This window comes from Spea bombifrons, chromosome 9, assembly GCF_027358695.1.
Source record: "Spea bombifrons isolate aSpeBom1 chromosome 9, aSpeBom1.2.pri, whole genome shotgun sequence".
NCBI lineage: Eukaryota > Metazoa > Chordata > Amphibia > Anura > Pelobatidae > Spea > Spea bombifrons.
The window spans coordinates 38,883,642-38,908,305 of record NC_071095.1 but is presented as its reverse complement, the minus strand read 5'-3'; the positions used below and the strand labels follow the sequence as shown (position 1 = coordinate 38,908,305).

At 40.9% G+C, this 24,664-nt stretch overlaps 1 protein-coding gene across 1 annotated transcript in view; it reads right to left on the bottom strand.

Moving 5' to 3' along the window:
- Positions 1–550: 550 nt before the first annotated feature.
- The window catches only part of ARID4A (AT-rich interaction domain 4A), a 28,339-nt gene continuing 4,225 nt past the window's right edge, over positions 551–24,664 (bottom strand). The window contains exons 5-24 of the mRNA XM_053474304.1: positions 23,766–23,856; positions 23,229–23,308; positions 23,047–23,141; positions 21,008–21,137; positions 18,907–18,986; positions 17,553–17,626; positions 15,063–15,223; positions 11,273–11,345; positions 9,771–9,865; positions 9,583–9,680; positions 9,165–9,393; positions 8,776–9,032; positions 8,435–8,632; positions 7,720–7,804; positions 7,414–7,615; positions 5,080–6,222; positions 4,190–4,294; positions 3,477–3,686; positions 3,250–3,396; positions 551–2,595 (exon numbers count right to left, since the gene is read on the bottom strand). Of these exons, the coding sequence (XP_053330279.1) occupies positions 2,492–2,595; positions 3,250–3,396; positions 3,477–3,686; positions 4,190–4,294; positions 5,080–6,222; positions 7,414–7,615; positions 7,720–7,804; positions 8,435–8,632; positions 8,776–9,032; positions 9,165–9,393; positions 9,583–9,680; positions 9,771–9,865; positions 11,273–11,345; positions 15,063–15,223; positions 17,553–17,626; positions 18,907–18,986; positions 21,008–21,137; positions 23,047–23,141; positions 23,229–23,308; positions 23,766–23,856 (3,657 nt within the window). The 3' untranslated portion in view covers positions 551–2,491. The remainder of the gene's footprint in view (positions 2,596–3,249; positions 3,397–3,476; positions 3,687–4,189; positions 4,295–5,079; positions 6,223–7,413; positions 7,616–7,719; positions 7,805–8,434; positions 8,633–8,775; positions 9,033–9,164; positions 9,394–9,582; positions 9,681–9,770; positions 9,866–11,272; positions 11,346–15,062; positions 15,224–17,552; positions 17,627–18,906; positions 18,987–21,007; positions 21,138–23,046; positions 23,142–23,228; positions 23,309–23,765; positions 23,857–24,664) is intronic.

Sequence of the window (24,664 nt, the reverse complement as noted above, 5' to 3'; positions counted from 1 at the left end):
TAACCTTAAATTTCATTACTGTTTTAATCACTAACAAATCTCTGTATTACCGCCTACCATCACCCCACTGTATTAACCACCAAGGTCAGACGCTTAGCTGTAACATAAGTACGTTTTACTTTACTGATAAGTAAAAACCTCATTACGGTCCATCCAAGTCCCTGACCCTGTAGTTGTATATTAAACCTTTTGCCCCAACAGTTCTCCTCCTTTGAATGCTTTCAACCTGTACGTTGTTTAATTGTTGCTATTACGTTCCCCCTCTTCTCTCTCTTGCTAGAGATTGGGACTCCTTAATTGAACTAACATTGGTGTATTTCTTAAATAAGATTTTGTTTTGTTTGCCCCATCACCTGGGGTAACTTTGGAGGACTGTAACCCCCAAGATCAAATGTGTGCCAATGCCCTGACAATCCGGAGACTCCGTGCTACGGTGCATGTTAATCACAGAATCACAGAAAATGTTTGCGCATCACTAAAGTTAATACATTCTGATGATTAAGCATTCTTTTGTCAACATGAATAAAATAATTGAAGTAGCAAAAATAGCTAAGTTTAAACCATGGCCTTTATTGAGCTCTTCAGCGAGCGCTGTTTACATACACAACTCCGCGTTGCTTAAGAAAGACAGAAAAAAGTGCATATTACAGGAGTACTTTTTCTTTAACTCCCATGGCAGCCAAGGAGTTAAATCTGTGCTGGAAGGAATCAGACTCACAAGTTCACAATGCAGCAAAAAAAAGAAAAATACATAGATTTTTAGTAACTACCCATAGCTAGCGTTCAGCTCTGCGAACACAATATTCTGATATACACCATAGGGCAAGTTTCTCGCCCCGTTCTCTGCTCACCCCATCCAAACCAACAGTGTAACCCCTTGCTGCCAGATGCGCCTGCAAGACCGCTGGCCCACCTAGCAGCAAAGGGGAGACACTCATATTATACGATGGTTTACAAAAACACACATTTGTACGGATCTTACACGTGAATGCGTCATTAAGCCGGTTTACCCCCAAGACACGGCATGAGTGGGGCAGCTCAAGGAGATGATTGAGAAACATTGGTCTATTAGTCTACAGCATATTAAACACAGAAGAAAAGGGGTAAAAAAACCCTTTTAATGTACAAACATGAATAAAAATTGATAAAAAAATCACTTTTGTACACAACGTATATGCAAAAAACGGTTTTAAATACAGGTTTCAGGACTATTTACAATTGTATTGGCCTATGGAACATCCCATTGACCTTGCAAACATAGTTGCTTTACTCTAATGCTGCATCTCAACCTTGGAGATAAATTCATTCGGCAGTATAGCAAAAATGAAATTCTACTTCAAAAGGGCTTTGCGACCGAAGAGAAAGAAAAGACAAACAGTTTGGTACGAAGACTGCCAAAGAAATGTGGTAATAGCTTTTCGGTGTCGTGAAGTGGAGCGCAGAAATCATCTTAAGAGCTACAGTCGTATTGGAATAGAGAACTAATCTAGACCCTTCACTTATTTATTACTTTTTTTTTAATTTTATTAATATTTTAAAAAATACATAAAAATACAACATCCAATGTCTGAATAAATATATTTAACAAGTTGCAAGATAATACCTTATTTTACAAAAAAAAAATCATCTTTAGAAATCTTGTTAAATAACTTCGCTGTTGTCATATAATTTTCTTTTTTTTTGTTTTTTTTTGTAACAAAATAAAAACTCTGAAATTACATTAGAAAAAGACAAAATATATTTGTCAAGGATAAGATAGTCAACTGAAAACGTATTCACAATTCCACTGTAAACATTAATAAACATTAAAATATTTGCATAACTGTGTGCTCTAAATTCCTGTAAAAAGTGGAAGACATCGTTTAAATGTAGTTTTCAGTCAACTACAGACCCTTTAACAATTTATTTTGTCTTGCTTACAGCTTTAAAACTGGGCACTCTGCTGAACTCATTGGACTTTGGCAGTTCTCTTAATAGCAAGTGCTTCCAAAAAAATAATAATATAATATATGGAGATCAGAGGCTAAAAAGCAGCCCTGTACAAAAAAGTGCAGCTGCTATGAAGTTTTTTTTCTAGCACTCCGACATTTGGATTACGCACTTGCTTATTTTTTTTTTTCCTTGTGTGGGTAATTGATGGGTCTCTCGATACTGTACTCAGACAGACATTTGTCAATTCAATAAAAAAATGGTCACTTAGTTTTGGAACAAAACAAGAAACTATTGTGGCACACTGCTAAATCTCCTAGTTTCTAATTTAATTCAAGAGAAAAAAATAAAATAAAACGTAAAATGTGTAAATATATATATATATATATATATATATATATATATATATATATTTTGAAATCAAGCAGAGGGAATTTGGAAAGAACAAAAATCTTGGCAATGTCAAACCGGTTGAGTGCTTTACGTGGTTGTATTCCAAGGAGAGGGAGTTAAGTGTTCGTGTCCGTGGCAGCAGACTGCTGGGAAGAAGAGACGTTGGGTATCACCTGCACTCTAAAGCGAGTGTGCTCTGTGGAGGAGAAGAGGACGACGGGCTCATTCCTGTTTCCGAGGAGGCCGAAGACATGGATGCTCCTGTGTTGGACACTGGATGAAAAGGGATACAGGTTGTAAGTCACCGAACGTTACCGTGTCTTCGGCAACACAAGTTCAGTTGAAGACATAAAGCACTACTGCGGCACAAACACTATATGGATATGTTACCAAAATCAAATGCAATATGTATCCCTTTGGGTGAAATATACTTCCTTTGGAGATTTGGTTTTATAGCACTGTATAAATGTTTAAAATACAGAAATGAGACCAAAGGGAATATCTGCAATCTATACATTTCAAAACTGTTTGGTTTTGTTGGTCAGCCCTCAAGTCCTTCAATAGTGAGAAAAGGCTAATACGGTCACTCCTGGTGGTATACATATGGGTGGGTTTCTAACGGAAACCCACAATGGTGTATTTAGTAAGCAGAACCGCAGAATGGGAAAACTGACAGATCCAATAATGTTTAACCACTTGCTTCTGTATTTCAAAATAAATGTAATTTTTTTTGCTCCTATTCCAAAAACCAATTTTTACATTTTGACTGGAAGGGGCAGCAGACTTGCATTAAGACTTCCATGAGTACTTTTTCCTTGTATCATGTCAGGATGCCCTTGCTGTAAAATGCTATAAATTGCTAGTTGTACAAATCAAAAGCTATGGATGCACCCAGAGAAAGAAGCAAAGAGAGGGACAAAGTCTTACTTTCTCGGTCTTTCTTTTTTAACCGTTTCCTTCTCCTGTCAATAGTCGCTACTTCAGACTTCAGAGACATATAGTACTTTCTTATTTCCTGCAGTTTTTCTTGGAGGAAAACAATTTTCTCCGTGCCACTCATATTATCCAGCTCACCTATAAAAAGGGGACAACGAGGTTAGCAGGGACAGCAAATACACAGAAAACAAGAACGATCTAATTGACAAGTTCCTTACTTAGCTGCAAAGTCCACTTGTATGTCCTGGATGACGAATGCTGGTGTTTTTCTCTATGTCTATCCTTTTCGGTTTCTTTAACATGCGGAGAGGCGACCCTGGCCGGGGATCTTGCCATCTTCTGTGGTTTAGGAATATTTATGTGTTTTACAGGTGTGCATTTACTTGAACTATCAAGTGCAGAAAGGTCTTCGCTGTCACTGCTTTGTCCTAAGAAAAAAAAAAGAAAAAAAATCAAATCAAGCACTCTCTCTTTCAATGTAAGTTAGGTAGTATAGCTTAATGTTTATTGCACTTTTGGAACCGCTTTGTGAATTATTACAGCTTTATAAAGTTACAAAAAAAAAAAAACCAAAACAAAACTTAATTTGTGTCAAATTAAACCGTCGATTGAAATACAGCCGTGTGAAGTGTTTTTTGCCCTCTATATGATGTTTTGGATTGTTGCATATTTTTGGCATTGAAAGTTTCGACAGATCACAACCAAAACTTTTTTATCACTGTGTATTTGTTAAAGAAATGTATACAACACCCAATGGCCTTCGTGTGAAAGCGCAATCACCGCCTTCCTCCCAATTCTCCACACGGATCTGCTTTAACCACGGCACATTCGCAGTTCTAGTCACAGCATTTCAATAGGGTTAAGGTCGTGACTTTTAGAAATTATCCCTGGGTGGAAGGACATGTTGTCACAATCATCACAGAAAGCTCACCTATTCCATTTTTGTCACCCTTCGAGGACGCACTAAGCCGCTTTGGAGTCCGTTTTTGTTTCTTAGCAAGTGACCCGGTACTGCTTTCACTCACCCTTTTAATACCTAAAGTTAGACAAAATAAATTTATATATTAATGTCATCCATATATTTAATTATGCTAAACAACCTTTGTATATATGATTACAATTTTTAAGCAGGACTGAGTGTCATTTAAACTTTAGTTTTGTTAGTAGTATTTAATATGTGACGGAAGACATAACTTCAACAGTAGTTGACCATAACAGCATATACTATGCAGACATGAGAAATGCGTACTCTCCCTCAAATTATCGGGTGCACACCTCAATCATCCCATATCCAGGTAATAAGTGCTTTGCTTCGTATTAATTGCAATGTTTTTTTTAAAAAGCTTGGATTTGTTACATACTCATAATTCCTATAGGGGATCTTGAGTGCTTAAAGCCTCTATTTAGAAGGTACTGTAGGATTAACAAGAACTGATCTAAACGGGAACTTGCCCCAGTTCATTAAATAGATAAATGATAGATACATATCAATAGATGTGATAAACAGATTAAGTTAAGGCATTCTCCAGTAGAATGGGGAAACCTGATCAGAATATGGCTGTTACTGGCAGATATTGGCCGGCAGAGTGTCTCCTTAAGAAACATCGTATTGTGATTTAGAATTAATGTGAAAATGAAGCGTATTCTTTGCAATATTTTAAGAAACATTACCTTTCACAAATAAGATCATTCTTAGAAACCATCATTCTAACGACTTGTTTGGTTTTAATAGTTCATAGAGAAATAAAGCGCTTTCTGCACCATACTGATCCTAGTGAATAACACCACCGCCACCAAAACAAACATACACACAAAGTTCACCTTTCTCGCGCAGTTCTGCTTCTGGCACAGCTACACTGCAGTTGCTGGAAGTGGTGCTAGCTTCAAACCCGTTCGCAGATTCACTTTCACAGAGACCTTCCTGGTACTCCTCTGCCACGCTGTCCACTTCAATAGTTATATCACTCTCACTCTTTACGCTGTGAGATTCATCGTGGCTAAGAGCAAAGGGGGAGGCCGCAGAGTAATTGTTTGGCTGGCCCGCCGCGGACTGTACAGGCGGATGGACCATTTGTGGTTCAGGCTCAGCTTTCTCTATTACAATGTCCTCTACCTTTTCCTTTTCATCAAAATCGTCCAAATCGACTTCATGACAAACCAACGTTTCCGGGCCAATCATTGGCATGGTATCCTGCTCTTCTTTGTATGGGATACTGGTTACTTCGGTTGGTGGCAGTTCCGTTTCCCCGGTCCGAGGGCAGTGCACGTGTTCCAGCTCAGCCGTTAAGGCGGGCATATCCTCATTGACATTCTGGAGCTGCTCCTCGACGACAACAGCATGAAAGGGTTCCTGAGTCTCGTTACTTTCAGTAGGTTTTTCTTCTGCCACAATGACTGGCAAATCTAGCTCACACTCAGTACGCACCTTCTTCTCTGGAGAGGCTTGTTCCAGTGGTTTCCTCTTCATAGCCTTTTTCTCGGTTATCAGTGGTTCAACGGGAAGGTCCACCTCCTTCGTAGTGAAGGAAATGTCCTTATTTTGTAACAACTCCATTGAAGGAAAGGCTACTGTTTCTGGCTCCACGTTGAGTTCTGCAAACAAGTCTTCCTGCATGGCCGGCAAACTCTTTGTGTTCTCAAGAGAAGACTCTTTTGTTTTACTTCGCCTCCCCTTAGGCTTTGGCAGATTGTCTCCCTCCTTTTTCACTTCTTCTATTTGTTCTGTTTGTTTCCCATAAATCTGAACAATTTCCTCGCTTTCCTCGACTTCTTGCTTCAAGGTTTCTACTGGTTTTGCTGGGCTTGTTTCCAGTTCATTTGATACAGAAATAACCTCTTCCTCAGAGCTTTTCTCGATGATGCTGTCATTTGTCTCAGATTCTGTTGCACTCTTTGGCAAAATCTCCTCTTTCATGGGTGATTTTTCAGATATCTCCTCTGATTCACTCTCTGATGTGCTTGAGTCTATGATTTAAATAAAAATGCGTAATGTTATTAAGATATCATTACTTTGAGGACCAAAGATGACCTTTGTGTATGAATGCCAGTCATCATTTCAGGAGATCGCTTTCTGGCAAGGAAGAAGTTAATTATTAAACCCCACTCATTTTGCAGTAATCCTCAAAACATATGTGTTAACTAATATTAAAAATATAGGTTCCATCATTTTAAGAAGCATTAATAAGAAAAGCTGATCATATATAAGTTATTGGTACCTCAGTCTCAACTTGCCATGTTAAAAAAAAAAAAAAGACGTACATGGCAGCGTCACATACTGTAGTTACGTCACATGATGTGCAGGACAAGAACCAGTAAAATGACAATGTAACACTTGCTTTAAACAGCTTAGTAATTTCAGAAATTAGACACTTAAATAACTATTTAAAAAGAAACCCTGCTCCTACAATAAAGGCCAAAACCAAAGAGCTGTGCAGCTGCTGGTCCAGCCAACTTCTCTCCCATCATTCCTACAGCCAGGTCCCCTCTTAGACGGACAGGTCTAATGCTGGATCTTAGGTGGCAGAACTAGTTTCCTAACCTAGGTTTAATATGATGGATATCCCAAAGCTAATATACTTTATTAAAAAAAAGTAACCTTTAGAAATACAAGGTTTCCTAAAACAAAACAGCAAGTTAAGACGTCGGCCAACGGCCACTTTTTCCTCCACAAGCCAAGAGGCTTCTCTAGGGTTTCTGTCCAAATCGCAAAAAGATGATATGGTTGTCTTTTCATCAGAATCGAAGTCAAACTGTATGAGAGACATACTCAAACTCATTCTTAATCTATTTACACAACAGATTTAGGTTTTAGGCTCCATGACCCAGCCACCCCCCTAACATTTCAGTTTGAAAACTATGGGGGGGGCGCACCGTTTGAGCCTCTATCAGAATCATATAGTCCTGAACTGCTATTTGTCTGCCTTTGGTGCACTCCTAACTTTAGGAAATCCAGATAGATTTTCATGAGCCAATACTTTTGATCTGCTCCTATTTTAGATTTAAAAACACAAAAACTAATAAAACATTGCTGGAACAACCTTAGTCAACCAGCATGTCATCAACCAACTGTCCTCTTACTGTCCTCTATCAGCTCAAAGAGAGGTTCCTATTCATCACACAAGTAAGTGAGGGTCCGTCAGCCCGTACATACTGTACCTTCTAATCCATTTGACAGGAAGGAGTTATCAGGCAAACTGTTTCGCAAGGACTTTGTGGAGGTCTTGCTCTCACTGCTTGGTGTTTTTGATCCGGCACAAGCCATGTTAGACTGAAGAGTTGACTTTAGAGGGGGACGCCCTCGTTTTGATTTCTGTTTTTCTTCGTCCTTTTTTTCTTCCTTTTCATTCTCGTCTTTATTCTGCAGACAGAAACAAGAATGGGTTTTACCAAAGTATCAAGACTGCGTCCTTTGCAATTAGTTTTTAGATATTCAAATCAATAATAATAAAAAAACTGAAATACCTTTGTTTTTTTCTTTTGCTTTCTCTTCGGCCCACCTTTGTCTGAAGGCCAGATGATTCTGTCAGCTTTTACCCATTCATCGTACCTAAAAAAAGGTACATCACAATTAATTCATTTATGGAAAAGATGCATTTGTTCAAGGCATGTAATAAGAAGTAAGCCAAGGTTTTATTTCCTGCGTACTCCTCGTCATAACATCCCAACGGTAGAATATGCGATTTTGTGATAAATTTACAGCCAGCATTCCCTAATGTCAGTCTATTACTGTCTATGAATGTAAAAAGTCTGTTGTAATACACAGGGGGCTGTCCTGGAGATATCAGATAATCGCCCACCCTGTGGGAAAGTCTCTAAGGAAACAGACTAACAATGAGCCATTGCATTGTTACCCAGAGGCAGTACGAGTCGGGGTGTTTGTCCAGTAGATTGGGCTAAGATAACTGAGCTAGAACACATAGAAATGGCCAATATACAGCTGGCTGAAAACATTACATAACTCAAATACCAGGTTGAAAAAGAAAGACACCAAAAGGAAACAGCACACTAGTAGTTCTATTAGCCGGAGGTTCAATACAGCGGTAACGGTTTATAAATGGGATGTGACACTTAATTGATGTATGATTTTTTTTCTTAAAGCTACGCCTCAAAGGTTTTAGCCAAACCCAGTCTGCAACCAATCTAACCGAACACAAAGTAAGACGCGTTACATATTTACCTTACATTCCAACCGTAATAATGCACCAGGTACAAGACCTCTCCTCCGTCTGTTTCAGTGCTCTTAATATTAGCTTCATAGATTTTCTGGGTTTTTCCACGGCCATATTTCACCTTTACTTTGGTGCCCGCTAGACAATCTCTCTCTTCAGAGTCCTCTTCTTCTTCTGTATCTCCTTTATGTTCCATCTCCTCTCTTCTGTACACGGTAAAAGTAAAAGGTGGTTATATACCCTAGAAATCACCAGCTAAAAAAACGATGTCTGATTAGCATGCTGACCAGCTTACCATTACCTGTAAATTATTTTCAATTAATGACAATATAGTGATAGCCGGACTCACATTTCAGATCTCTTTTCATCATCTTCGTCCGATTCCTGCTCGGACTCATCTTGCTTCCTGGCTTTTCGCTCGCCTTTCAGTTTGCACGGCAACATCCTACACCCAGGAGTTGTTTCACCTTCCTTCTTCTCCTCAATTTTCTCTGCATCTTCTAGGTCTTCGTCGTCTTTGTTTTCCTTGTTGCTGTCCTTTCGTTTATCGGCATCGTCGGGATCCTTTGTCACGGGAATGACACCGGGCATGAGTTTCCGTCTCCCCTGGATTTGGAAGAACACATTGTTATTTCTTATTTTGCCTGCATAAAAACGTATAAATATGGATGGCAGAAAAGGTGTCATCATGGCTTTGTGTTAGTAAATAAACATGTATTCAGTATATTCCTGCCATACCCTAGACTTAATTTCTGCTTCCTCCTTTCCAAGGTCACTGCTTGAATCGGAGTCATCTTCCTCTTTAACGCTCACATCTGATGGAAGTACAGCGGCCTCCTTCCCTTCACTGCTCTCCATTGGCTTTTCCTCGGGCTCGCTATCTTCTACTGGTTTAGGATCATTGTGATGAATAGTCCTAAACTGAATATCCGCAGAACGACAATACTCCTCAAATCCATAAAGGTACCTTTTTGTTAAAAAGAAGAAGAATTTAGTTTTTTTAATACGGGTTTAAGTTTTAAAAGCAAGCAAGTCTAGAACCCAACTAACTTTCAGGGACCACAGAAGCAGCAGATCGATGTATTGCGTGGCAGAGGACAAAAGCGAGCTGGAGGGAGATTGGGAGACTTGGCAGGTATAAGAAAAAAATACTCACTTTTTGTATGCGGTTTTTACATTGTAGGATGCTGCGGAATTCAATATGGGAATACCAAGGTCCATATAAATTTGCTTCCAGACAGCGCCACTTTCAATCTTCAGAAATGAAAATAAAAAAAGTTAAAACATATAGAAAGTTTTTATAACAAAATTAGTAAACATAAATATAATTGAAGTTTCACTTACATTGTCACAACCTCCCTGAAGATACACAAGTCTAAAGAGTTTGAACAGGTTTAGATCCTTGTAACCCAACACCGGTGGCTTGTTGATTGGTGTACCTAGCAGAAATATTCGGGGGAAAGCCATGTTAATGCTATGATCATGTGCAATAAAACACGCGTGTAAAGGAAAGGAATGACGGGTTATGGATTATTTAGTTATTGCACCAGAATCGGACATCTTCAGGGCAGCAGAAATGCATAACTGAATAGTAAGTAAAAGTCGGCCACGTTCGTTAAAGCAGTAATTCGGAGACCCTGGCATGCAACCTTTAATCACCAAAAGAATACTGCCATTTTAATTCGATGGATAAGGAGCTGGTCACAAAGAGGATGTTTTCGAGGTGAACTTGAAACCTAAGCAGCGGATATATTAAACGTGTCTGCGCATGACACATTCAATCGACTATTCGAGGAGGAAAAACCAAAGTAACAAAAAAAGATGCCGTTTCAGGCTACAGAGTGATGTAGGAAGTATTCTTGCTTCTGTTGATGACACAATGAGGATTTGCAGCCAGCCGTTCTGCACGGCTCCCTTACAAAAGGAGATCAGCCTTAAGAAAGTTGTGAAGATAGGAAGTGTGAACTACGCAGGGACTTTCTCCCCAAAATGATGAGGGTAGGTGAAAACTTTAGGGCCCCCACACAGACCGACCAAACTTACAGAACGAGTCACTGCCTTGGGGAGGCGAGCACCCCTGTGGCATGGGCCATTGGTCAAGTCAGTGGGTAGGGACAGCCTACAGTCTGATGCCTGGAGGCAGCCGCTGCAAAAGTAGAAAAACCGGAATCAGGTTCATGATAGGTCTCCTTATCCATACCTTCATGAAACAACCATTGGCAGCTTGGTCAGAGTCACCTGAAATCCCCTCAATTTTGCTCTAAACGGCTACCGAAATTTTAGCATGTCAACAGCCGAAGGTAATCTGTGTAATACTCATAAGCTTACAAATAAGATAAATCATCAAAACACATTTAAAGAATGAAAATACGTTTAGCGTTGCATCAACACCACGGAATAACCTATTTTAAAAACATGAACAGGTTTAAGTTTGTTATAGAAGGTTTGGAAACAAAATATCAGACAGAAACAGAGCATTAAAAAAATTGTTCCCAGAAGTGCTGCTGCCGCCTCCTCCCGGTCCTTCAATGCAAAGCCGCTCTCCGACATACAGAAGCCGGCGGTCCATAGAATCGCCACCAGAGGAAGAGACGCGGCCCGCTCTGTGATGACAGTCCTGCTCTGCAATGGCGTCTAGAAAGTGGGGACCATCGGCAGGGGAGTAAAAAGGGGGGGCTCAATCTTTGCATAAAAAGGGAAAACTGGAACTTTAAATATATGAAATAAAGCCGTTTAGTCTCCACTAATCAGTTACACATTTCCATCAATTACTTTAAAATTGTACCTTTAGATTGCATTGACACATGAAGGAGAGTATTTAAACATTAAAACAAACTATACTGTACCTCTGTCTTCCATAAACTTGTAAAGCTGCTGAAGAAAGTTGTCCCTTTCCTCCGGGTCGGCCTCTTCTTCAGGCTGGAATAAAAAGAATCTCAGTTGGATTTTGCAGTCCGTAACTTGTGAGGAGCGATAACGAGTTAGCGAGAGTTTGCAAACACATACCCGCAGTGGAAGTGGTAAATATAGGGGGTATATATAAAAGATTTAAAAAAAACAGACTGCAGGTAGTGAAACCTTTTCTTTTTATTTTTTTTATACAAGCCATTATGGGGGGGATGATTTGGGGAGAGAGAGCGGTTATTGGATGATCCCGGACTGTAAATTAGGTTTCTTTCCTCTCGGTGTTTACAAGTAGTCAGTGAGCCGTTAGCTGAAACATAAAGTCCGACAAAAGACTCTGAGCTGATATTTTTTTAGTACTTTAATTCTTATCTGGATCAGTTGTATTATGTGGGCAATTATCCCTCCTAAAACCCGGAGATTTGATGCTTTATAAACACTGTTGAAAGTATTGAAACTTCTAGCCTTTGCGCACCGGAATGACTCGTGGACGTGAAGGCTGGCCGCGTGTGTAAGATGGCCGGCCGTGTACAACGTTCGCACGGGATTTCTCAGGGAGACCAAATCAGCGATTAGTAATAAGAGGAGACGTTCATTGACAATGACAAGCAGAATAAGAAGAGCGACGCAGGAGAACGGCTGCTTACGGCTCAGAACAACAACTTTCAGACGGACATTTAAACTGAAATATGTTTGGAAAACGCTATTCGGTTCAGTGCAGTTTTCCAGTATAACTCTGTGCTGAACACGTAAATTACATACACCTTCAGCAAAGCAATTCGGTGAAGGACTGCGAAACCGCAAAGGATGTTAAAACGATCAGGAACCGTGTCGCCCAAAAGCGACACATTACAACGTAGCACATTACAGACAGAACATGAACGCTGAACGCGAATGCCTGCGCGCTACAAAAAGATTTCTCTGCCGGAAAACAATGGAGAAATCGTCTGACAGCCGTGGAGCCTCATGGCTACACAATAATAAATAAAGGGCTTTCTGCTTCTCTCAGCCGGCCCTGTATTGCGCGAATGCACAATCACGAAAGGCTCCTCGCCGTCTGATTATTTGCAGAGCGGAGACAGACATATCGAGCCGGCTCCCACCCAGCTCTGTCCTGGCCGATCTTTCAGAGCCGGATCTCTACATTCAAAACAAACAAAAAGAATCCATGGCCAGAGAATGAGAGCCCCTCTCGCCATCACTCCTCCTAAACGATACGTAGATCGCACTGCACGCTGACCATGTCACGGTCCCTAGGAGCCGGTACAAAACACAGACGAAGCAGCAGCCTTGAAGCCATGCTGCCTGCAGCATCCGACGGGCCCGGCGCAAATAGCATCACACAATGCTTACCTACCAACGGCGTTCCCTTTCAGAGAGGAATTGATCATGCGTGTCCCAGCTAAGCAGGCTGGCGTGTGCGGCGTTCACACAGGCCTGCCGTGTGCGGGGAATCTACACGCATTCCCTCCCTTACGGGAGAAATCAGACATTACCCGAAGAAAAGAAAGAGACAGCCCCGCTTCAAAGCATCTGGCGAACCTCCCCTGGCAGCTCGCCAAGCCTCTGCTCAACCTTCCTGTCCAGGCAGAGCATGCGCGCTCCTACCCAGCACCAGGTTTCCATAGCAACACTCTAGGCAGCCCCCGAGTAGAGGGGGGGGGGGGGGTGTTGTGTTTTCCCATAGACAAAAAAAATTCCTATCAGTGGCCATGTAAGAAAAAGCTTTCTCTGCTAGAGTCACACACAATAAGGATGAGAGCGACGCGTAACGTGGGCCACCGACACCACATACGCGTGCAACCGACACGCAGCCTGCTTTCAATGATATCCGGCTGCTGTGAGAGAATATCACGCTTTCTCAGCCCAAAAAGGGCAAGTGCAACACTCCAGCATTCAAACAGTTAATAGTTTTTGCTCATACAGACAAAACTATCACGTTAAGCCGGGTGGTAATTTTGGGGCCGAATGGAAACGGACTGATGACCTTTGACTGCACACCACAAACCGGAGACCAGCAGGTAGCAGAAACATGTTCGAGACGACAAGAGAGACGAGCGCTGCCATTCACACGCATCGTGCGGTCAGCTGACATCAGACCGAGTCCCGCAGACACGTTGAGACGTCGCGGAACATCCGCAAACATTTCTTACATTTATTATCAATTAAAAGGTTTCACAGCCCAGAAAGTTTTGTACTTATCAACAAAATACAGTCACCTGTTACCCCTCACAGCTCCGAATACGCAGAGTGAAAAGATATTGAAACTTCATTCCTCCGCTCCTGGAATATTTCATCAAAGCCGATACTTTTTTGGGGGCTAACAGACGGAATTAGCGAGACCTCCGAGGTGGCGAAAGCTTACATGACTTTACATAGTCTTCTACGCCTGCCCAATAAATGATACCAACTTCAACAAACGCTTCACACACCCAAACACCCCCCGGCTCCACCGGTCGGCAGTCCTATTTCTTCAGGTCAGCAGAAGTTTAGCCGTGCCGGCCCCTGGATGAGGCGAGCCGTAGCCCGTTTAACCTTTTATTTATTATTAAAAGTTCCTAGTTAGGAGGGCAACAGAATGATGTGACGCACACTTTCTGGCACCCAGCTGGTTAAACTTCATAGGGGAAAGCAACACCAACGCTGCAGACATTTGACTCAGACATGACGAGAAGAGCAGAAAATAATCCGATGTCCCCGGTGTAAAGATACAAATGGCGTACATGGACACCCGCGGTTCTTTCTGCGGTCGCCCTGATCAATGTGCACACGTTATATCACGTCAGAGAGAATAGAGAGTGCGTCAAATACACGCAAAGCCTGAACAACATTAACGGCATGAAATATCACGTCACATTGTGTCATCCGGCAAGACTCGGCTCGCGGTTACATCTCTAAACGGACCTATCCCACAAAAACAGAATTCGCTTGATTCTAGAATACCTTATTTGCCCTTTTAGAAAGGTTTTTGGTTTCTAAAAAGGTCCACAATAGAACGCCCGGGAATTAAAACGATATCTTTACAGAGCAATCACACATAAGAAGCAATAAGGCACCGAAATAGAATATAAGCTCAGAGAAGCAGGGATGTGTAACTTTGTTTGCTTCAATGACACACAATAGCTGCAACCTTGGCTTGTATCAGGTGTAGAAATCTGTAGATTTTATTGAAAAAGCCGCATCAATCTTTAAAACAAATCAAACTGCAATTGGGCACAGGGGTATCTTCCATACGGCAGCTTCGCTTACAGGGTACGACGTGTTACAGGGTACGACGTGTTACAGGGTACGACGTGTTACAGGGTACGACGTGTTACAGGGTACGACGTGTTACAGTGTTCACTGAAGCCTGACATTTGCTTATTCACTATCGCCCTGGTGCTCCCCACACTCCTGAGCGTCAGGGTTCGGTAACCATCGGTGGCGACAACCACCAACCAGAACAATATATGTTGGTGGTCAGGAACTTCACATGTAGGCAGAGCCGGGTCAAGAGAGTAATAAACACAACTGTCCCTTTAAATTTACCTAAAATACCCAGGGTTTCTGCTTTATGTTTTAAGTCAATGAAAACCTGCGAGTGGCAGATGATGGTGAATCCTGCAGTCTCAAGTTTGCGTGTATCAGGTATTTTGTTGCTTTTATTCACAAAGAAGCAATACATAGAATTAAGTACGTACGGCGATTGCCGGATCTCTTTAAGCTGAGGGATAAGAATCCAAAATAACTGACCTCAGCTTCTTCGTCGGCATCTTTATTCTGTTCGCCGTCGCTGACATCCGCCTCTCCATCTTCGTCATCGCTGCTGGAGGACTCGAGGATCTCGCTCATGTCCATTTTCCAAGCGTCTGGGACAGTTCTTGACTTTAAGAAAGCAACGGCTTCTGTTACACCTAAAACAGAACAAGTATGAACGGGTGAATACATACATCGCACATCCCCACGACCAGCATCCATTAAAAAAAATGGCATGTCAAAAAATACTTCGTTTTTACATATTTCCATAAATACAGCAAAGTAATTACGTTACATACACGACAAGTAAAGATGTGCTTTATTTTACCCAATGTGTTTAGAATTAACATTTCCATATGGCATAGTCTGCCACCATCTCGCCAGAAAATCTAAACATAGTCTGCATTTTTCCGTATAGAACAGGTCGTTACGATAACCCCAGAAACCGATATACTCGCAAATGTCTTATATAAGCCGCTATAAAACATGATGAGTCTGGAGTTTCAGGTTAATCTCAACAAGGACCTCTTACTGATTGTTTGCAGGTAGCGTGGGTATGGCTCGCTTCGATCAGCACTTTCTCCAGGCTGTATGTATGTATTCATGTATGTATGTATGTATGTATGTACTTAGTGGGTTGCATATACAGACTTCCACATCAATGTGACACTGACAATGTACTATAGGAGAGATAAATTAAAGGGTAGTTTGCCTAGAATAGAATCCAATACTTTATCTCAATGGCCTCATCTGCTAACCCACGAACTATCTTTATCTGGCATGATATCAGAAAACGTTCTTGTTTTGGTCCATATGAATGCAGCAATAAAAAGCTTATTTTTCACATTGCTGACACATCCGGTGCTGGGATCTCCCACACGACTGAACAGTAGCTTTCCGACTCCCAGGGGTCCTAATCCTCCTTATTTAATTAATCTCCATTGTTTTGTTTTTTTTCCTCTTCCGGGATCAGTGAAGCAAACTCGTACCCCATGGAAGGAGCAGCGCTCCACGAGCCCTCCACCTGTTCAGTGAACAGCAGGTGCACAGCCGGGTCTGACACACACGTCACCTGTTAACATGCAGGTCGCTCCTACTGCGGCACGACCACAGAAATCTTGTGTTTCATCCATAAGGAAGAACCGGCTAAAATGCAATACCATGAAGGAGATCAGATTTACCAAGCAAGAGGAAGCACATGGAGGCCTTCATGGTATACATATAAAACGGACAAAGTAGTGAGTGAGTGAGTGACTGAGAGAGTGAGTGTGTGAGTGAGAGAGTGAGTGTGTGAGAGAGAGAGAGAGAGAGAGAGTGAGTGTGTGAGAGAGAGAGAGAGAGTGAGTGTGAGAGAGAGAGAGAGTGAGTGAGAGTGAGTGTGAGAGAGAGAGAGAGAGTGAGTGTGAGAGAGAGAGAGAGAGAGAGAGAGTGAGTGAGTGTGAGAGAGAGAGAGAGAGAGAGAGAGAGAGAGAGAGAGAGAGAGAGAGAGAGAGAGAGAGAGAGAGAGAGAGAGAGAGAGAGAGAGAGAGAGAGAGAGAGAGAGAGAGAGAGAGAGAGAGAGAGAGAGACAGACACATTTGCTTTTATCGATCGTTTTAGTCACCAATGTTAAGGTCGCACGGATTTCCTCATGTGCCACCAAGGCTGGTTAAGACATGAAAACCAACCAGGTGATGGGGGGACAATTTGTTGCATTAATCTGCATTATTCAAAGCGATAGTTTAAAACTGAGCCATGAAGTTATATAAGCATTTTCTTCACAAGCCATATTGTGCTCATGCTTTGTAAATAACGTACGTTTCTTTTATGAATCCATGAAACAACCCGATAACCTGCTGCTTCGGGGTGTATAATTGTATTTAAACGTCTTACGCAGTGCAATGTTTCTGTAACTGGTGTATAGCGCTGATCAGGACCATCAAAAAAGGTCATCAAGGCAACTCAGGTAAAGCCTAGGCGCTCCAGAATGTGTTTCAAACACTTTAAACTAAAGGGACGGTGTTTCCAAAAGCAAATGTCTATTCCTTTAGGTTTCCCAAAGATGTTTATCGGGGGGGGGGGGCAGCAGCTGTGCAACCAAACGATTTACTACAACTGAGCTGATGAGTAGAGTCTCCTTTGTAAATAACAAGCGTTCGACTGCGGAGAACTGCAAAAGCTCAGAGGACCCCGAATGCATCCCTACAGGGACTGACAAGGTTTATTTGCACCGTCAGATCCTCGCAGGACTCTTGCGGCCCCCGTACTACCAGAAGCTCTGCCCATACGGACGACAGACTCCATGGAAAGCGGGCAAAGGAGTTACGATAAAACCAGTATCTGATGCTTACATACAGTTTCCTAATATTTTGGAGAGAAAAATAAAAGCTATACCAGCGTGTTTGTGACAAAATGTAAACGTTGAATCATTTGTTCACACTATTCTACTTGTAGAGTTCTGCAAGACAAACACGTTTCATCACAACAAAGGAATGATTATCCACTTACCCGGCTTGCCAAAATATTCTGACTTCAGTGCATCAACGTCAAGTTCAGTGATGTCTTTTCTTGCAATTGAATGGCTTAAAAAGATATAACATTAACTTTACATCAGTAAATTTAACTAAAAAATACACACAAAAAGTAAACTAAACACTACTTAAAACAACGCAATGTTTTATATTTTAATAAGTTTGGAAAAGGATTGTCTTCCCAACTTATCCTTTTGGACACATTTTCTTGCACCAAGACACCTACCACCAATGAAAATAGACAAGCTCGACCATTTCACGTGACAGAAAACATACTTAAGGCGAAAAAGTACCTATGACACGCATTAAATAAAGCAGTAAACATAACATTTTCAGTAATTAGGGAGTTTAGAAACGTTCCCAGTGACAGTACGCAGTATATAAATACGAAATGCCGCTGGGAGGGTAAAACTGGTTCCTTCACTACTGCTCATCAGAAGTGAAAGATTTGGGGGCTCCTTAAGGAAAAGCAATAATTCACCTAATGTTTTTATGCTAGCCAAACAAACAGTAGACAGGGCCAGTGCTGGCAATTTAAGGCCGGCAACTGCCTGATCACAGAAGCGCAGCGGCCACACGCTACACTTTTAAGGTTAAGTAGAGCTCAGAAGGGCATATCTGAACACATGAACCTGAGTGGCGATGTGGAAGGGTTTCTACCATACCAGGTACGTCATTGGTCCTCTAGGAACACTTTTCATGATGTACCTTGTATGACATTGGTCACAAAGGGGTTAAAGAGGAAATGCTGCTTGAACTAATAAGGGTTAATGAGATGGCAGGATACTTTTGCTTTAGCTCCCTGCATTCACTATACATTACGACGGTCAGATCCCAATGAGCTTGTGCTGCAAGAAAGGTTTTGCTGGCCTGCATGATGTATTAACTATATCAGGGAGATTCCTCACTCATGGAATTTTACGTTCTACAGGACCGGCTCAGCCCTTCACCCTGGAGAAAGCAATAGGACTGGCACTTCATAACGAATAGCAACGCGAGCTTTAAAACCACAACTCTCCTAGTAGTGTATTAACCCCATTGACGACAAGCAGCACCTTAATGTGCCAGAGATAACAATGCAGAGGAGTAATAAACCAAAGTTAAGAGGGCTGCTTCTATGGTTTCTAAGTCATATATGGTCTATCTTGAATATGGAAACATAACCTCTTACGGTGCCCTGAGAGACCTGAGAAAAATGACAAATCGGCTTAAAGCAATGTTATGTCACAGAAAATGACGAAACCAGAACACTTGTGAATGATACAAATTCCTCGCTCAGGTTTGTGAAAAATTTATTCTAACTTAAAAAAAAACAAAACAAAAAAACTTACAATTTTGAATCTGCAAACGATCGAAGCAAACACTGGTCTTTTTTCACGGCCGTGTCATCACTGCAGCTGGGAGATACGACCTGAGATAAGGAAACATGTCTGTTATATAGAAAGCAAGGCTCCGAACCTTAGGCTTAAATACATCAACATTACCTATATTTTGACCATTGCACTGATTTCTCATACAACCATCACACTAATGCATTTTTCCGTAATTGCAGCATTTTATCCCCCCCCTTATTGCTGCACTTTCAATACAGACACTAAAAAAGTATTTACCCCGATCATGCGATCATCGCAGTGCAAACAAAGCCGATGCCAGTCTACACAGAACAGGTTTGTTATTACAGAAATGCCCTAATTCTAATCTCTTGTTCGCCTTTCCAGGAGTTTAAATTTCCCACATTAGGTGGAGCTGCAGGACACCGAGAGAAGCGGATTCCCAACCGAAACGAAGACGGAGATTTGTTTGTATTTTCCAGAAATACACTTTGGGCTGATCAGTCCCTATTATCCGATGAACGCGGCCGCGCGGGGAACACAACTTCACATGGCGGCAGATACCCGGCTCCTGTTTAATGACAGCTGTTACCACGTAAGAGAACGAGCCGTGTTTGTGAAATGAGGGAAACAAAGCAATGGCTGCAAACTGCTGAATCAAGTTAAAAAGAAGCACGAGCGCAGCCCGGAGATGCACCTTGTTACATACGATCTTACTTCAAATGTCACCGTTTACTAGATATTCACTAATCATTTTAGTCCCATGTGCTGCTGCTTTCTGGTTGGTTGAATTATTTACAATTGCCAAGTTCGTTGTGATAGGAGTTACAATCCATCAATTGATGTGGACTTTCCATGGGCTACATAATGAAAACACAAACCGGCGTAGATGCCTCATGAAAAGAGAATGGTTTTTATGCAATAAATCTGCCCAAGCGTAGCGTCCGCATGTGAAAAGGGCATCAGTGACCCTTCGTTATACTGGCTTGTCCGGTGACAATGGCATCAGCTTTCTCACCTCTCAGCTAAAACACAAAAAGAAATTCCGCTTTGCTGAACCGGGGCTTTTTCCAGATGATTCATGAGAAAAGAAAAAGACTTGGCAGCTCTAACAGATATACCAAAGATCTCCGCGTAAAAACCACCATGACACGAGTGCAAGCGACCAAACACAACAACTAGTTAGCGAACTAATCCAATGCAAATACAGGGTGACCATCGACATCTACCGGCTTCTATTTCTAGAGTAACTTGTAATGGAAAGTTACGGCCAACGTGTAAAAGTGTCCCAGATCACGAGAAGCTCATTGAGACTTTTATGTTGCTTTGTGAAAAAAAATGACGTTCACATTGATATTCTCAGATTTTCAATAAATCTACTTCTTATGGAAGCAAGTCGGGTTCACAGGGTTTTTTTCTTCTCTTTCAATCTGGCGGCTCCGATGGGAAGCCGGGGAGAATGCCGCCATCAGGCTCCCTCAATAAGAGAAAAAGTGAATTGAACAAACCAGCATATTTCATGAACGTCAAATTCCCTTCACTCGCCAGCAAGGATTACGCAATCGGCACAAGAAGAACGTTTTTGAAAGTTTCAAGCTTTGATAAACATTGTAGGAAATGGCAGAAATTTAAGAAGAAGCAGTAGGATGGCAGATCTCGCACACAGCACACCAAAGAGATTACAAAAGGGACTAACAATTTGGGGTTTCCCTTTCTGTTTAGGTGCAAACACACACACACACGGCAAAGATTTCAGAAACAGCCTTAGAGAGAATAAAAGCAAATACATAGAAACAGCAAGGTGAGCAGACACTCTACAGATAGACCCCGGAGCACAGACCCTTTTCTGCACACCCAGAGCTGGATATATCATCATGCTTTATAGTATTACTTTAGAAAACTCCCTCCATGGCGCCATTAACCCTTTCTTTAGTACCAGAAGTGCTACAATTATGTATGAAAAGAGAAACGAAGCACATGTTATAAGCTTATCATAGACAAATTCTATACAAGGAGAGCCCTTCGGAGCTAATCTAAGTTAACATCTTGTCCATTCCTCCTATATATAAAGACTGTGAATATTACGAAGCCTGGCACTCACCAGCGCTGGAAACCATTCTTTTGACGAACTACATTTCACGCCAACCACTTTGCCCAATAACTCGTCATTGAGGCGTTTTGTATCCTCATCTTCTTCTTCACTGCTCTCCTCTTCTTTCTCGTCTTCAGTCCTATGTGAAAGAAAGAAAACAAAATGAAAATCTGTGTCTTTGCTTTGTACGGCACCGCGTCACACCTCGCTGGTGGAAGTCATCTCAATCGCAGGTCATGCTTCAACGCATTTAACCTCGTATGTATTAAGTTAGCTCTGTCATTTCCCTATTTCATGTATACGTGGCGATTCCCTATAAATATGATTATATGCCAATAAGTCTAATTGTTTCAGTGATAATATTTGACTCCTCAATAGCAAAGATCTACGATGCAGATCAAATATCTAAACCAGTTCCGAAGTTCTCTCCCTTCCTCTACTCTCACAAAATCAATCAACTGATTAACAGCAGGCAAAAGACTAAGAGAAAGAAATAATGATACAGATCGTGTGAACATTCAAGAAGTTATGATCGCTGCATCAACGGCATCGCTCCGCACCAATGCATGCGTTGTAGCGTACAGAACCTTAAAGGTAGGATTTTAACCTAGAAATCATGGTGTATGCGCTAGCTCCAAGACAAAAAACAGCTGACAGAGTATAAAATTATATTTAATAGATGCGTATTGTGTCAATATTTAAAATACCTAATTCAACAAATAAAAAACAATTGCTATAATATACAATTTGCAAAAAAAAATGCCAGTGATCTGACGCGTTTCGCCCTCAAGGGGCTTCTTCGGAGGATTTTTAGAGCTGGCTTTGTAACCTTTAAGGCCGGTTTTGCCCGCTACCCCGATCGGCTTCCTTTTTAGATTTCAACGTACTTCTAAGTAATAGACTGGCAGAGCTAAACTGCTAATAATGATTGAAGCATCTTAAAAAAAAAAAACCTAAAACATACAAACAGCGCCATTTAACGGGAAGCAATTATAACATTATCAGAAATTGCTCCAATGATTACACCCGATATAATAGGTTACTGCAGACAAGGGAGTAATCACCATGGCTACTTTGTAATTAAATAGTCACCGGCACGCGGGTAAATATTTTCTTCTGTGCCGTTTTGCTGTTCTCAATAAGGAAGAGGGTGCAGCCGAAAGCATTACTAGCACAGGTACACGCAAACTTATACTTTAACCTATTCGGAAACAATCGTGTATGAGGACGACATTTTTAATGTTGACTGTGAAGTTTACATTCAGTGTAAATATTTATTTAGGTTTAAAAAATAAAAAAAACATCAGCAAATTAATATTCCTACATAAAATCAGGTGCACTACCAGCAAAAAAGGGATAAAACAAGGAATTACAAATCAGAGCTTATTTAAACAATGCTGTACAAAGACATAGGTGGTCAAGGTACTAAAGAATCCTTCTCTCAACTACCTGGGGTAAATAGAGGTGTCAATGTCTGATACCTTTATCAAGGGATAGTTCTTAACAGTGTGTTACTCAACTTACCCCAAGATGCTTTAAACTGGGGCTAGAATACCGGCAAGATATTGTACTAAACACAACACATGGCTGGCTTTTGTTTTGCATTATTAGCTGAAACGTACATTAGTATGGTTAACATCCATAGTTGTAATCTTTTTTAATCTAAACATACAATGCTTTGTACCATGTATATGGTTATTACAGTTATTAGCTTGAAAAGGGTCAAGCGGGAGCCTTTTTTTTTTTCCTGCCTTAAGGTCTGTCCTATTATTGTTTGTCTTTCTGCTTTACTGATAGATGCCCTCTCTCTCCATTGCCGGAGTCATATTTGTGCATTTATATTCTGGCAGACTGATCCAAAGGTATGGCTATATAATGTGCCTATTGTAATTGTCGTCAATTGTCATGAACGTGTCAGATTAACATACTGTAACATTCGGTAAGGTCATTTCAAACATTTGCAAAGTAAACAGATATTTAATGAGCAGCATAATTTTTTTTTATATAACGAAAACAAATTAAAAAGACTTGTAAAACACATTACTTACATCGGGAGGGAGGATCTTCTTCCCCTGTTGGATTTTTTCCCAATGACTGGAGTGCCGAAATGCTCTGGGTTTGTTAGCGGGAGTTGATCCAAGGTCTATGTGGGAGAAAATCAGAGATTATCATTTACTCTACAGTAAATTATAACCAATGTTAAATAGTCAAACTGTATAAATATAGTTACCTCGCTTTCAGCAAAATGCCTTTCGCCCTTTAAGCACAATGATGTACGCCTTAAAGTCCTTTCATCACCATCATCAAAAACTGTATTAAGCATAGATTACATTAGTAACAAACAAATATCAAGAACATGCAGCCAAATAAATACTCATTCCTCAAATAAAGTGTTAAGACTTTACACCTCAAGAGAAAAAAAAACCACAAACTGTCCAACGAGATGTGGAATATCGTTTACTCAATCCGAAAAAACTGGATTTAACCGCATTAATCTATTAGAAGGGATATTAAATATGACCAGACTGATCCAAGTGTACAGTAACGCTATTATATGCACCAAAGTGCACTAGGTGCATGGAGTGTCCCTTTAGAGGAGAAGACATGAGCTTTTGCTCCAGCAATGTATTTTGATGAGATGCTAGGTCTACATCACAAAATGGGGCAAATTTAAACAAAATTATAGTAAAGTGAATACACTTTATTCCCACTCTACTATAAAGAAGTGGATCATTCAATCATTTGGTGAGGTTTTGCCATTACTCACCCACGGTGTACCAGCTGGCATCGGTCAGTTTACTTATAACGGCCTCCTGAAACGCCCCATCGGGGGTTTTCATTTCAACGGTCGCGCCAACCTACAGATAGCAACATCACATAAAATGTCAGAATACGCAGTCCTTGGTGTGAATAATGGATGTAACGTTTTTATGAACAATACACGCTGTATTTTATCAATATTTGCACAATTATCATTATTATACGTTAACATTGTATGCATCAGGTACTGCAACAGGTTAACCCACTAGGAGCAACAGAATTCACTATCTTTTAGTAATTTAAGCTGTAATACTACGAGAAGGTCAGACCGTAGCGCACGTTTGATTTAAATAACCCAGCTTTGTTACTAGAACACGGTGACATTTGTAAAATACAATACCCGTGTACTTTCCCCAAAATTATTAACCTTCACAATTACGTTACACTGTAAGAACTATAAAAATAACACAACCAGATGACATGACCTTAAGTGTCACTACAAGAAGACTCAGCCGGGCACAAAATGTAATGAGCAACGTTAACCCTTTATAAAAGATTCCGAACAACCCAGTAAAGGAAACATTACTATGAGACAGAAGTCCAGTAACATATGTGATGTTGAGACGCAGATACATAGAGAGTTCACACATCTATCAAACCACACAAAGCCGTACGGGCACGATGTTATAGAGGGAGACACTCAATTTTCATCGCACCAATGTAATAGTTTGGCCACAGCATAATAATTATAAAAAGTAGATTTGCTCAAAAAAAAAAAAAAAAAAGTTTTGCAGATCTTTGTGCTGGAAATAACTGAAAAATATAAAAATCTCAACCGCAACTACAATATGTATAAAGGCTAATGACCACGCATACAGAGAAGAGCAACTTTAACACTCACTTATA